Raw genomic sequence first — 13,740 nt, 5'->3', positions numbered from 1 at the left:
ATCACGACATTAAACATTTGGAGGACGCTTAAGATTCGCCTTTAAGAATGGAACGCGACAGCATTGCAAGATCCCTGACTGCTTCTCATTAAACATTTGGAGGACGCTTAAGAATGGCCTTTAAGAATGGAACGCGACAGCATTGAAAGATCCCTGACTGCTTCTCACGCTTCCCGGCAACTGCAGCTTATGTATAACCGTAATGTTTACCGGGAAACGCTGGCGGCGAACGCTATGCACGAAGGCGTGCTTTCTGGTAGAAACGAGGCCTTTTGCGTGAGCCGATCCGGATGTATATCGGGATCCGTGGGCCGATCCGGCCGATCCGGATGGGCCGATCCCGGATGTATAGTGCATAGCCGCGCCAAAAACATTACATCATCTTCAGGTTTCTGTTATTGCTTCGCACTTTTAATATTTCAGTCTGAGAAGATTGAACACAAAAGGCATGCGTTGTCGGTGCTACGTTTCATGGCATTTCCTTGTGGGCTGTCATTCTAAAAATCCCGAGGAATAACTCTGTCGAGAATGTAAGACAAGGTACAGGCAGCTTTAGTGATAGAATGGTGTGGCAATATAACCCGCATATACCGCATGTCATAGAGCAAGGCGTGGCATATACCCAAATACATGCGGAAATTTTCAATCACGGTAACTCCGCCGACGCCGACACTGGATTTTCTGCGACACGGGGTCAACGCTATCGCGCTAAAATGCCACTCAATGTTTAAGTCTATGCGCTATACAGTCCACAAGCTACGCCGAAATGTAAACAGCGCAGTTCGTGCGAACGGACTCGGCGAGGCTTCGATCGACGCGGTGACGTCACGTGGACGAAAGCGAAGTTTCGTGCTCGTTGAGAGGAGAATGATGACGAGAAGTGCATGGCAGAGAGAAGTACTAGCTACGCGGAAAACAACTGGGATATTAAACGTGACTGTTATTCACCCGTATCTTGCATGCTTCCGTCTTCCAATGAATAAGCAAGTGATTCGCTATCAGCTGGATTCACCGCGGCTGTGATCAGCGATGCTGGGAGATGGGGGTGTACTATTTCCTTGCAGCGTTCGTCCACGCGAATGAATCGGCCGCTCCTCATTGGTCTCCGCAATCGGTGGCGTGCGGCATGCCGCGAAAAATAGCTCCGAGGCACATTCGCTCTGCGGCAGGAAAGTTGCCGCTAGCCCGTTTTCGTGACGCGCGTTCTGACCCTTGCGGCTCGCCGCCCGCCGCGACAACTATAGCGAGCGGCAACCTTCTCCTGCCGCGGAGCGAATGACACCGCCTTCCCACCATCGCCACGTAAAACAAGGGTCATTGTATGCAGACACCGTGCTCTTGCAGTGCCGCTGATTGACTCAGCATCGTTGCGATTGCAGTGGCGTGACTGAATTAAAAATCGAGCAGCGGGCGACTGACCCAACACAGCCGTTTTTTGACCAAGGCAACTCTTTGCGACCGGTTGCTTCTGCGACCAACTCGGTCGCGCCACCTCTGCCATTCGCCGGTGTGAACGAGCACTTACTCCCTTCTCCACCTGACCAGCAGGAACCGCTCACCTTGTGACGAGACGGCCTTGTAGACGGGCACAGTGAGGCTTTCCAATGATGGCAGCCAGACGTGGGCCAAGTCCCGAGAGGAATTGAGGCAGCAGACGGCGAACCACTCGTACTGGTCCCAGCTGCGGCCCTCACTCAGCGTCAGCGTCACGTTCTTGCCGAAGTAGCCGCTGATTCTGTTGAACATACCGAAAGATACCACCGGCGTGTGAGCATGCCGTAATGCTTTATTGGCGAGGAGGAAAGTAGCCTCGAAGCAGCCGGCCGCACCGCTCGCCTCCTTGCACTGGTATATGTGCGAATCGCCGTTTCAGCGGTAGCTTGGAACGGTAGCGATGGCATTGCGAATTAGTGAAATTCTAACGCGTTTCCTCTGCGATTTCTGTGATGTCAGATGACTCAAGGTCAACAGACTGCCGCTGTGCTGTATTCGGCAGCAAATTTAACTTTCGGAAGTGAACGTAAAGTGCATCTTCAGCCGTGGCGACTATGTGGGCTCCGCCGCTATGGTTGCAGACAAGCGTCGGCCTTTTGGGCGGCCAGCATAAACAAGAAACACTTGACGCCATCAGCTTCTTTATGCTCAGAAGATTCGGTTTCCAGTGAGCGTACAGCGACGAACTCGGCATATTGATAGCTTTCACGTGACCTCACGCACCCACCTTATCACCGTGTCGGTGCACCAACATAGCGACTATGAGCACTTCAGTCCAATCCATCTTATTGAAAGCTTTCACGTGACGTTACGGACCCAGCTTATCGTCGTGTCGGTGCGCCAACATGGCGGCTACAATGACGTCAGTGCAAGCCATCTATATGATCAAACTAGGACATGAACTAAAGGTGCGTACTTGAGTCGATGAACTATAGTGCCAATGACGAAGTCAACTATTCGTGCATGCACATTAACGTTATTGTGTGCACTTAAAACGTGTTTTAAGATTATCATGCTTGGCAACCGGACGTTCTGGTGAAAGTTGACTGGGAACGTATTATAAAAGCGGTACGGTTCCAACGAAGAAAATGAAGGCGTGTTATTTTTCGTTATACAACCAGAGCCAGCCACCCCTAGTTCACATCGGCTCTACCGTGCTTCAGAATCTCGCCGGCAAACTCTCTGGCCGACGCCGCACATCACGCGCTGTATTACTTCAGAAAATAAAGTTGCTGTTGCAGAGAGTATATATAGTTGATCGTTTTTCATCTTTCTCGAGTCGGCGAGGTGCCCTTGCACAGGCACCACTCGAGACCTAAGAGTGCTCATATTCTTCCAACGCGTCGCGTGCATCTGGTTGGCCGCGGCATGTCACCAGGTCGTTCTATCGAGTACTCCATGTTACCGCACCTTTCAGTCGAGTTATCTTACAGTTCTTTATTTTGTAAAGCTTGATGCCCGGGTACCAGGTAAACAATGCTTAGAAAATGGTACCGCGAAAATTTTTAGAGCCCGAAAGCTGGCGAAACGCGTTTCCTCGGGGTTTCACTAGTTACCTATATAGATTGGGATGTACGTTAGTGTGGCACACCGCATGTCACACGGAGACAACTCTGATTGTTGTCACCTGAGCGATACCTTAATAAAGTTCAAAAGGCTAGACAAATAACAGGTTACACGTGTATACGTGTTACGTATCGACAATGTTCATTGGGACTTGACTCGCCTCCTATTTCGATCTCAGGCAGAGCTGTGGCAGCGCCTCTATAGGCCGGTCGCCGTTCCAATATTGCGGCTATGCCGAATCTCAAAGCTTAATAACGACACGCTAAGAAGTTTCCCAATCGCAAAAGCTTGTGACCTCTCAGGAAAACGCGAAAACTCGCCACTTGTCGTCAACGGCATGTTCGGTGTACACACTCGTCCGGCGCCCGCTGCATACCAGCTGGCGTCGGACGATAGACGGCGCTGTGATCGCAAAATGGCGTCGCCCTCGATAAATTCGGTCTATACGCTCACAGCGTCTTCAGCAGCCGAATACAGAGGAAGCACACATCGCGATCGTTCTAGTCATGGTAATAGCTGCCCTTGTGCTCTCCCATGTCGTGAGTGCTCATAACTAAGCCGCTAAGCTTCGCTGAACCACGCTGAACGTTTATCGCTATACGTTCCTGTACTTCTACAACGTTGACGCGAGACAAAATGAGTACCCTGAATAAACTAAAGGTGCTCCTATTTTCCTGGTCTCTCCCTCTCACCGCAGGCGCCTTCTCTCGCCGCTCGCCCTCTCAGTTTGCTCTTTTTGATCGCACTGCGCAGAACCGCGATCAAGAGGAACTGTCATGGCACAGGCCCAAGTCAAAACGAAAAACCGAGAAAACGAAAGGCGCGGGCGCGCTTGTTTTTCGAAGAAAACGGCGCGATCGCAAGCATGTGACTCCGTTCTACCAATAGAAAGGCGCGGATAGGCCAGGGAACTTCTCGCCTGCCCTCTCTCACCGGCTCGGGCGAAAAAAAAAAAAAAAGAATGTTTCTACCTTTAGTTTTATTCAGGGTTCTTAAGACAAAAGGCTTAGCAGCGACCTCTTTTGGTTGCCCGGTGGTTCGCTCCCCATAGTTCTCATTTCCCTGTCAAACTGCGGTCGCGTACGACTGCAGCTGGTGCCGTCACAGCTATAGAGCAGCAATCCAAGCGGCGAAAGAGTGCTGCCACCAGCGGCTGAGGTTCAGCACCGATGCTTAAAATTGTCTTGAGGTCGAGTCATCTGTCTGTCTCGGCAATGTCGTTTTCACCTGCCGCCTCGTGCCTTAAATACAACCATTTATTATTATTTTTTTCAGAATGGCATACTCTCTTTCATACTGAGGCGGCAGCACAAATCCCGATGTGCTGCCGCGTTTTCGGAGACCACTGTTCGCGTCTCTCGCTTCAGTCAACCGACGCCGCCACACTTTTATAAAATAGTTAGCCCACTTGCTGCGGTTTGGTCGACTCGACCCTCCAAGATGATCGTTCGCTCCGACGCACGACAGTCGAACACGGATATATCCAACTTCGAAGGGGGATCACAAAATAGTTCGATATATCAATAATTCGATATATAAAATAAAAATGTTATACATCAATTTGCAAGGGAATTTTACAGCTGCTCGTCATACAGGATAATTCGTTATATCCGGGTTCTACTGTATGAGGTTTACATCAACCCAACAATGAGCTGCTGACCTGAAGAAGCATCTCACAATCCGACTCGCGACTCGCATTCGTGTAAACGCAGCTAAAATCCACGTTTACACGAATGCGACACGTGGCACACCGCAACGCATGTCAAGCACATGGCATCCATTGAATAGGCGGCTATAGGCTAGGAAAGCGAGTCGCAGTAAAACTCCAGGAGAAAGCTGTTTGAGACGGGGTAAGTCGTTTCACATAGGTAAGCGCGCGCATCGAGGCACTCTATAGTCTCTCAGCCAGCGTGAAAACGCTGACGTATCGCATCGAAAGAGTGAGACGACGTGTGTAAGCGCACTCGCGGGAAACGGGTTCCATAACTTGTTTCGGAGAAAGGGGCCTGCGCCACGTGCAAACGCCGTCGCATATTACCGTGATGCTCTAAGAAATCGGATACGCTACTGCCGTATTCATGTAAACGCGGCTAAACGTTAGTATACGCGCCGCTCTCGAGAAGCGTATAGTGGGATTGGTTGCTCCGGCTTTAGAGCTTCCCCAGCAACCGAGAGCCCTCTTACCTTCTGTTCTCGTCGTCAATCAGGTGACCGTTGCCAGCGATGACCTGGCCAGTTCCCGCCATGAAATGAACCTCTCCTGAACGACAAAAGGTATGTATATATATATACTTTTGCCGCGCGACTGGTCGCTAGAGGCACTTTGCGTGTATTCGCGGGCTTCTTTCACGCTCGGAAAAACACTTTTATGTGGCACGTACGGAGCAACAGATAGCTATATCGGTAGTTTTTCATGTCGCTCTACAATTTTCTCATTGACACTTTGATAATTAGGACAGTACTTCTCGAGTTAAATAAATAATTACAATTAGCTAATTCAATCTCAGCAACGAAAAAATTACTGGCGGCTACTTCACTGCACTGGAAACAATACGCACTGGGTTTGCTTCCGTTCCTCTTTTTTTAACACGAAAGTGTTTTATGCCGGGGTCCACCAAGACTTCACTGACGTATTTCCGTCACGGAAATACGTCATAGAACATAATACAAAGAAAGAAACCAGAAGAAAAAGTTCCACAAACATGCAAAATTTGGAAATCGAACCCACGACCTCTCGGTCCGCGACGATAGATCGCCGAGCGTTTAACCCATTGCGCCACAAACGCATTTGCAAAGCTACACAGACGCGCCTTATATATCTAACACTCCTCCGTGTACCCGCGCTCTTGCTCGGGGCGGTGCCGCCGCCTACGAGCAGAAAAGAGAAGTACTGCATTATGACACTAACGCGCACCGACAGTGAACGCTTCGGTGGTCTCAGCACTACTATAGTGCCTAGAATATACTTACTAGTGTGCCGACCGCCGGGCGTTTCCAATGGGAGACGCTGGCACCGCCGGTGATGCCTTCCACCGGAGGCCCCCAGACGGCGACACTGTTTGGGACCGTGCTAACCGAGCGGCGCATCACGCGTCACTTGCGCTTCGGGTGCACTTCGGATGCGCGTTCGTAAGCGCAGTCGGTTGCGGCGCGTTGTAGCTTTCGAGCAAGTAGCATGTGGTGCCTCCGCATGTCATTGCTGGGTTTCTTTCTGTGCGCGTGGTTCGCACTTGTGTCTGTTCACGGACGGAACCGAGATGTCGTCGCAGAAAACGAGGCGTAAACACAGCACCTGTTTTGTCCCATATTGTACAACTGGATACCGCTCAAACAACGAGCAAGTCTCAATAATTATTCAGCGCGCCTGTTGACTGGCCAGAACGTTTTGCCGAGTGGGAGAAGAATATAAGAGGGCTGATCGAAGGCTAACTCTGGCGGCTGTCGCTTGTGAGAAACACTTTAATAATTGCTACATTGAGCGCTCCTTCTAAATTAGTCGACAGCGTGTCACCCATGAAAATGTGCCCTGTTTAATTACCGTCATTTATGTTAATTAATTTAATTTATGGTAATTAGATACAACTTGGTGCGAATTTAGCATTTGTGGACATGTCTCGCATATAATAGTTTACTGTCGAAAAAAGCTACACTTCTTCGGAAACCACGTATTTATTTATTGGTATTTTTCGCAGAAAAACCCCGTATCGTGTAGCGTTATAATGATAACTGTGCCTACGATCGTTTGTAAGTGCAACCAAATCATATTCTTTCGATTACGCTTTGCACCTCAACCAACGCTCCGCAGAACGAAACGGGCTGGGACAGCCCATTGGCGTCTGTCGCACACGCGCGCGTTGGCTAGAGACGCCGCTCGGCATAGCACGGTCCGTACGGCTATCGCCGTCTGGTGGCCGCCGGCGGAAGGCATCATTCTCCGTGCCACCGGAAAGCCCGCGGTCGGCACACTAGTAAGTATATTCTAGGCACTATAGCACTACGACGCCTCGATGCCAGCATTCGAAGGGACGCTGGCATCAAGAAGCACTACCAACGTGGCGTTCACTACTAGGTGGCGTTCACCGTACTCAGCACAGCGGAGCGTGGCCTCCGCAATTAGCTCTGAAAATGTTTCTGAAGTTGATCGCGGAGGCTGCAATTACGACGCGCTGTACGCGCTGATTTGACTCGGTGACGATTCAGTTACGTGCTTTGTCTTGCGCGTTGTATTAGTGTGTCAGTTACGTGCTTCGTCTTTCGCGTTGTGCTAGCGTGTGCAGCGTAGTGCAGCTTCCATATGCACGACGGTTGCTCATGGTCATCGACGTTGGTAGTCGTGATGGAGGAGACGTGCCACCAGGCGTCAGCGTGGGTGCATCAACGCCTAAGGGCGCTTTAGCCACAAAACACCAATAGACATTATATATCAATGTGCAATAAACATTACACTACTTCTGTGAAGACACGTTTCACTTTCGTGTTCTATACCGATTCCTATATAAGAGGGATCAACCACATTTTTTTAATCGTGCAGCGTGATAGCTGGGACACCCTGTATATATACATGTATATATAAATAGTCAACGCATCAGAACCCAACAAATTACACCAAGGACAGCATAAGGGACATTGTAGTTATTATTGAATTCGATTAAGAACTACAATTTTTCTATGCTGTCCTTCGTGCCATTGTTTGTTGCCTTCTTATGAGATGACTGATAAAAATCGGGCCCCTCGGTTCCCTTTCTTCTCGTTCATATATATACACACGCAGGGTGTCCTATCATGCACCAAAATATAAAAATACGCAAATACCGCGTAGCTGGACAGAACCAAGGTAATGTTGTTTGCCGTCGCTTGGATATACTCAGATTATCTTTACCATTCCGCCTGCTTACAAATCAATCTTAATTAATTAATCAGCTTCTCAAATATTATAATTCGACGAAAAGTACCAATGCGAAAATTGTAGAGCAGCAAGATAAACTCCCGATACAGCTTTCTGTTGGTTAATACGTGCTACATAAAAGTATTTTTCCGCGCGTGAAAGAAGCCCGCGAATACGAGCAATGTTCCTCGGGCGGCAGTCGCGCGGCAGTCTCCATCCTTTGTTATTTTCTATGTGATCTCCACGTTATTCTCACTCAGAGGCTAGAAGGTGCACTCACCAGAGCGTCGTCCGACGAAGCCGAAGTTCGACAGAAAGATGGTTCTGGAGTCGAGCAAAACGACCCCGTCAGAGATGACCTCGTCAATGCCGTTCAGGACACCCAGATACTGGGGGCGAGGCTGCTCGAAGCCGTCCGGGATCGCCACCCAACCGAAATTTGTCTGCAAAACGCGCTCGTTGTAAGATACAAAAATGTTTCCGCACCATTGATAAATAAGATATTCCAATACAAACACACTTACCGAGGAACGCTGGGAGAACACCGACAGGTAGCGGTAATCGCGTATGCGCCTATTATTGTTCAGCCTGACGAGGATCGTCGCACGGTCGTAGACGCCCAGAGGTCGCATTCTGAAAACAAGCGGCGACAGTACGAAGCATTTACCCGGGATAATACTACGCAATGTAGAGCACGAATGATCTTTATATTGCGCGGTGACAAAAGGGAAAATTTATAAAATCCGCTTCAAGCCATATTGTGTCACCTTTTTATATATATATACCAGTATAACGTTGGAATCTGGGCTGTTTGGTTGATCACGTCGAAGTTATAACAGCTCAACACTGGACAAGAACGCAAGAAGACTCGTCCTGCTGTCTTAGCTGTCTACGCAGACAGCTAAAAGGACATCTTCGAACTTAACTGGACGCCTCTGCATTCATTTGGACGATGCCTCTACGACATGACGTCATCTCGCGGCGACAAGAAAAAGCTAAGAAAAGCACATATCATCCCTGTATGTTTTTTTTTTGTACCGACCTACGAAAAACACAACTTACGACATTAAGCGCACAGCAAAGCGTGACTAGGTTTTCTTGTGCATGCGCATACGACCTCCCGTTGAAACTTCAAGCGGTCTAACTTAACCGCCATCTTGTTCAGACAGCAAACGTAGCCTGCATCGTTCTTCACTTTGATGCTGCCTTCGCGGAACTGTTCTCCTTGACGGCTTCGTCAGATTTTGAACGAGGCTTAAGATGGCCGCTGCACGCTTATAGCTGTCTACTTTGCCATCTACGGCGTGTATTGGAACACAGCCTAAAGTTCCCGTGAAACGTATGTCCTGCAGACCTGTGCTGTATCGCGTAAAAACGTACTGAAACATGGCGCTTCACTCACGCGCCGTTCTCGTTCGGCAGAGGCTCGCCGTGGTTGTCGGGTGTGGCGTTGGCGCCGGCCCAGAAGAAGGCATCTGCACCGAGAGGAGCACAGAGAAGGCGAAGATAGACCTCCGCAGTTCTCGGGGAAGATCATTCAGAGTTCACGTTATAGGAGATGTTACGCCAAATAAGACACTCGGTGCCTGTCGATCGTAGTATCGTGTCATTTAACCGTGTATATATACGTTTTAGCACAAGTTTCCAACGATAATTGCGTAGAATAGCGCCGCTTTCAACACTTGTGGCGCATTCACACCACTGATTTGCAGAGGTCACGTGACAGAACGCGACAGGCGACTTATAGGAACGACTCACGGTGACCAATGTTTATTTACACCGTCAACCGCGATCTGCCTGTACACAGGCACACCGAAATGTCTCGCATTTAGTGACGTTATAGGGACATAAAATATAAAAAGATAATTTGAGCTTTATTAGTAAGCTACCCTTCTACAATGTCAAGAAAGCCACTCTTTTCGGGAGAAGCGGCTTCGTATAAGCTATTGAAAAGACGCAATAAAGAAAGGCGGGTGGCGACGTCGCCTTGAACTTACCGCACTACCTCGCCGTGACGTCATGGCTTCCGAGGGCGTCCGCTAGGGCTTATAGTTAACTTTTCAACAGTAAAGATGGACCGCATTGTATTCTAAATGGGCCAAGGAATGAACTCGGCAAGCTTCGAGAACATTTACAAAGAACTCAGCAAGTTTTGGAAACCTTCACTGAGCGTGCACAACAGCCAATGAAGGTATTAACAAATACTTTAAAATCTGTGACGTCACGTAGGCATACCGGCGCTGGTGTTCCGGCGCGAAACCAAAACAAAACCAAAACTTTGACCTTCAGTTTCTCTTCTAATAATCCACCTTTTACCGCGAAATTACATGAAAAATATGACTTTTAAAGAATGTTTTATCAGTCTACACTTGTTTAGCGTTTCGCGTTAGCGTCTATTTCAAGGGCTGCTCGCCCAGTCATTGTGAGGTCGAATAATCGTCCGCGTATACCGACGTCCAGCTCCTGCGGCGCTGATTGGTTCAGCAGCTTTGCGCTCCATGTCGCGGTAATGAAAACGTCAAGCAGCGAGCGAGTGAGCCTAAATGTCCACTTTTCAACCGTAGCGACTATATGGGACCAATTCGGTCGCGTGACCTCCGCGACTCAAAGGTATGAATGTCACCTTAGAGTAGACTCCTCTCACTTTCCATTTTACCGACGTCAACATCACCGAGTGGTCGCAGTATTCTTTGTTTTCTGGGCATCAACGTCATAACCGTCCTCATCGGACGAAGGCTATAAGCAAAGCCAAGATTCCCAGTTGTCCTCGCGCTATCTTTTACTTCGCTATATGTAGCTGCTGATGACTTCACCACATTGATCACCGAGGCTACTCTCAGGTAGCCTTACAGCGATGCCGTCAGTAGTAGAAGCACGTTAAAGAGATATTCATTCGCGATATTGGCGCACTTTTCTCTATGCTATTTATAGTTTGTTTATGGTATGTGTATGTATATGTGTATATATGTGTGTGTGTATATATGTGTGTATGTATATGTGTGTATATATGTGTATGTATTGTATGTATGTAACAATTAGCGGCAGGGATTTGAAGTTTGGAAAGATTTTCATCTCGTCACGAAAGCTCTGCTAAACCAAAGCAGAAAGCTAGATAATGGGTTTTATGCCTTTGTTTGTGCGTCGATTAACGGTACACACCGCGGTCAAGCTTGCTCATTTTACTTGCCGCTCATTTTATTGTTTTTGACCGGTACCTTGATGAGACTGTCACTTTCGAAAAAAAAAAAGTGTACTGCAGTTGCTGATAGCGGTTAGTTTCATTTTTCGTCTATGTTACGGTACACAAGTGGCAAACAGAATATTTTACCTTGTTTGGCTGTAGATCTCTATAGTGCAGACAGCTAGGGTCGCATGCAGTATGTAGCAATTGATTGCGATTGATTGATTGATTGATTGATTGATTGATTGATTGATTGATTGATTGATGGGAACACACCCGGTCCTTCTCCATCGTAGGTGAAGTCGACCAGGTAGAAGGCGCCGCCACTGGCCGCGTACACCGCACCCGAAACATTGTGCTCGAGCATCTTGAAGGACCCGATGAACTTGCCGTAGTACTCGGCCGACACACCTGGAACCAAGCGATAGGCGTCACTAAATGATGAAATTCTGGACCGCGTTACAAGAACGCCTTCGGTGCAATTATAACACGGCGGCAACGCAAACAAAATATGGTGGGCGCTTAAGCTTCAAACGCGATAGCATGCAAAGATCCCTGGCTGCTTATCAGGCTTCCCGGCAACTGAATTATGTTTTCTCGTATATTCAAATTACAATCCGACGCTATCACGTCTGTAGGTTGTGGTTAAGTCGTACTTTACGATTTTTCTGGTGGAATTTTCTTTGAAAATTCAATTTTGTTCACTAACGCCTTGCGCCACGCGGAGGGCCTGCGCGGTCGGAGTGGTTCTGGATGATAATTTTCGCCAACGACGCCGGCGAGCCCGCGCCCACGCCGACACCGACGCCGGATTTTCTGCGACATAGGACCCTTAACGCTATTGCGTTAATATCCGAGTAAAATTCACTGCCATTAAATATAGTAGAAGACACTTGTGACATCCTTAGTTGCCAAGGTCACTGAGCTGCGACCAGACACTTTCAGCGGTGTTTAACTTGCAACTGGCGAAAATTTCCCGGTGGTTATTAAAGCGAAGCTTTATTGGCTGTATTTCCCGGGTTTCGCGTGGCCACTGACTGGCCCGGTCGCTATCTACCCTGATATTAGTGCATATGTATACCTACGATGGTTATATGAGACAACCAGCGAAGTGCATGGATCATACAATTATTGCATGCTGACACAGTAGGCGGATAATAATTATATTAATTATTATAGTAATATGAAACATAAAACCTGAACATATAATGACAGGCATCTCTGAAGCACACCCATCTGTTAATGGAATAGTGAATTATACTTAGCGGATTCTTGTATTTCCTTTATTTCTTTTATTTAGGCACTCAGTATTTGCCCATGAGTGCGTGCCCGTTCCTGGCCAGTCGTACACAATGTGCATGTCCCAGTGCGATTCCTACGCAAAAGCTGTACATTTAATGTTGGCTCACAGGAACCTATAAAGAACACGGATTTGGAGATACGATGGTAACTTAACACCTACATTTTTTTTTTTTAGCTATGTCGTATGTGCCTCTGGGAGTGTGCCCGTTCTTGGCCAATTCTTCAGAATAAGCAGCACTACTGTGACACAAGAGCTGCAAAATCCATAGATATTATATATATATATATATATATATATATATATATATATATATACATCCTATGAGATTACATGTTGCAGAGTTTCAAAGTAAACAAAATTTTCCGCATCGCTGTTTATTGTATCGAATTATTTCATTGGCCGCTTAACTACAGCTTCACTTAAGCTTCACTTCACATAGATACCAACACGTGCGTTGGACCTGCATATTTCTTTCCTCGTAATATTTACTTTTATGTATTTAGTTTTTTGACGGGCAGGCATGCTAATGTCGCTAAATATATTTTTTCCCCGTTGAACTCACGTTTGCATATTCAAGTGACATATTCTTCTACATGTCTACTTCTGCACTATAACCTTCTGTCTAAACATGTGCAAGACCTTGGGTCCTAACTTTTTTCATCATATTTCATCATATTTTATCAGCATGAACACGCAGTCTACAGATTTCACAAGTGCAACGTGTACTACAGTGTACGCGAGCAACAGTGTTGTACGGATTCAATGGCTGCCAGTTAAAACTGGGCTGCCATTTGACTTTATCGCCAAACCCGTGTTGCGCTGCGATGCAGATGCGCGTGCTCAATTCATTATGTCGGTTGGAAAATGTATCTGCTAAATTTAGCGGAAGCTTGCGAAACTAGTCTAGTACCCTGTGCAACAGCACATACCGTCTCCTGATTGGTGCTGAAGAAAATAAAAAAGGACCACACTAAGAGCCTCACTGCTCTTCCTCGTTCGCCGTCTCCTTCTACAAGTTCATAAACTGAGCTGAAACTGAACTGTTACAGCTCGGGTCCATGCTGGAGTCTGGACGCTTAGGCCTATAAAGCCCTGCCGGCTCGGTGCGCGTCCCGAGACCACGATAATCATCCCGGAAAATTTTGACTCTGCTTGCATTCCCACTCCCTTGCTTTAATGCTTAGGCGCTGCCAGAGTAAGTTATCAACAAATTAACAACTAAATAATGAAATATACGCGATTGTAGACCTCCAATGGCTACGCGGACTGTGGAAGCAAGTCGATAAGCGCGCCGGTCCCACAAAGCTATGC

At 47.7% G+C, this 13,740-nt stretch overlaps 1 protein-coding gene across 1 annotated transcript in view; it reads right to left on the bottom strand.

Moving 5' to 3' along the window:
- Positions 1 to 13,740, bottom strand: part of LOC119457682 (uncharacterized) — a 79,207-nt gene that overhangs the window by 44,747 nt on the left and 20,720 nt on the right. Inside the window, exons 10-14 of the mRNA XM_049670938.1 lie at positions 11,403 to 11,537; positions 9,348 to 9,420; positions 8,470 to 8,578; positions 8,226 to 8,388; positions 1,560 to 1,853 (exon numbers count right to left, since the gene is read on the bottom strand). Coding sequence (XP_049526895.1) covers positions 1,560 to 1,853; positions 8,226 to 8,388; positions 8,470 to 8,578; positions 9,348 to 9,420; positions 11,403 to 11,537 — 774 coding nt within the window. The remainder of the gene's footprint in view (positions 1 to 1,559; positions 1,854 to 8,225; positions 8,389 to 8,469; positions 8,579 to 9,347; positions 9,421 to 11,402; positions 11,538 to 13,740) is intronic.

The sequence above is a fragment of the Dermacentor silvarum genome, chromosome 7, assembly GCF_013339745.2.
Source record: "Dermacentor silvarum isolate Dsil-2018 chromosome 7, BIME_Dsil_1.4, whole genome shotgun sequence".
In the NCBI taxonomy this organism is placed as follows: domain Eukaryota; kingdom Metazoa; phylum Arthropoda; class Arachnida; order Ixodida; family Ixodidae; genus Dermacentor; species Dermacentor silvarum.
The sequence above is the reverse complement of the archived record's forward strand: the minus strand, read 5'-3'. Positions and strand labels throughout refer to the sequence as shown.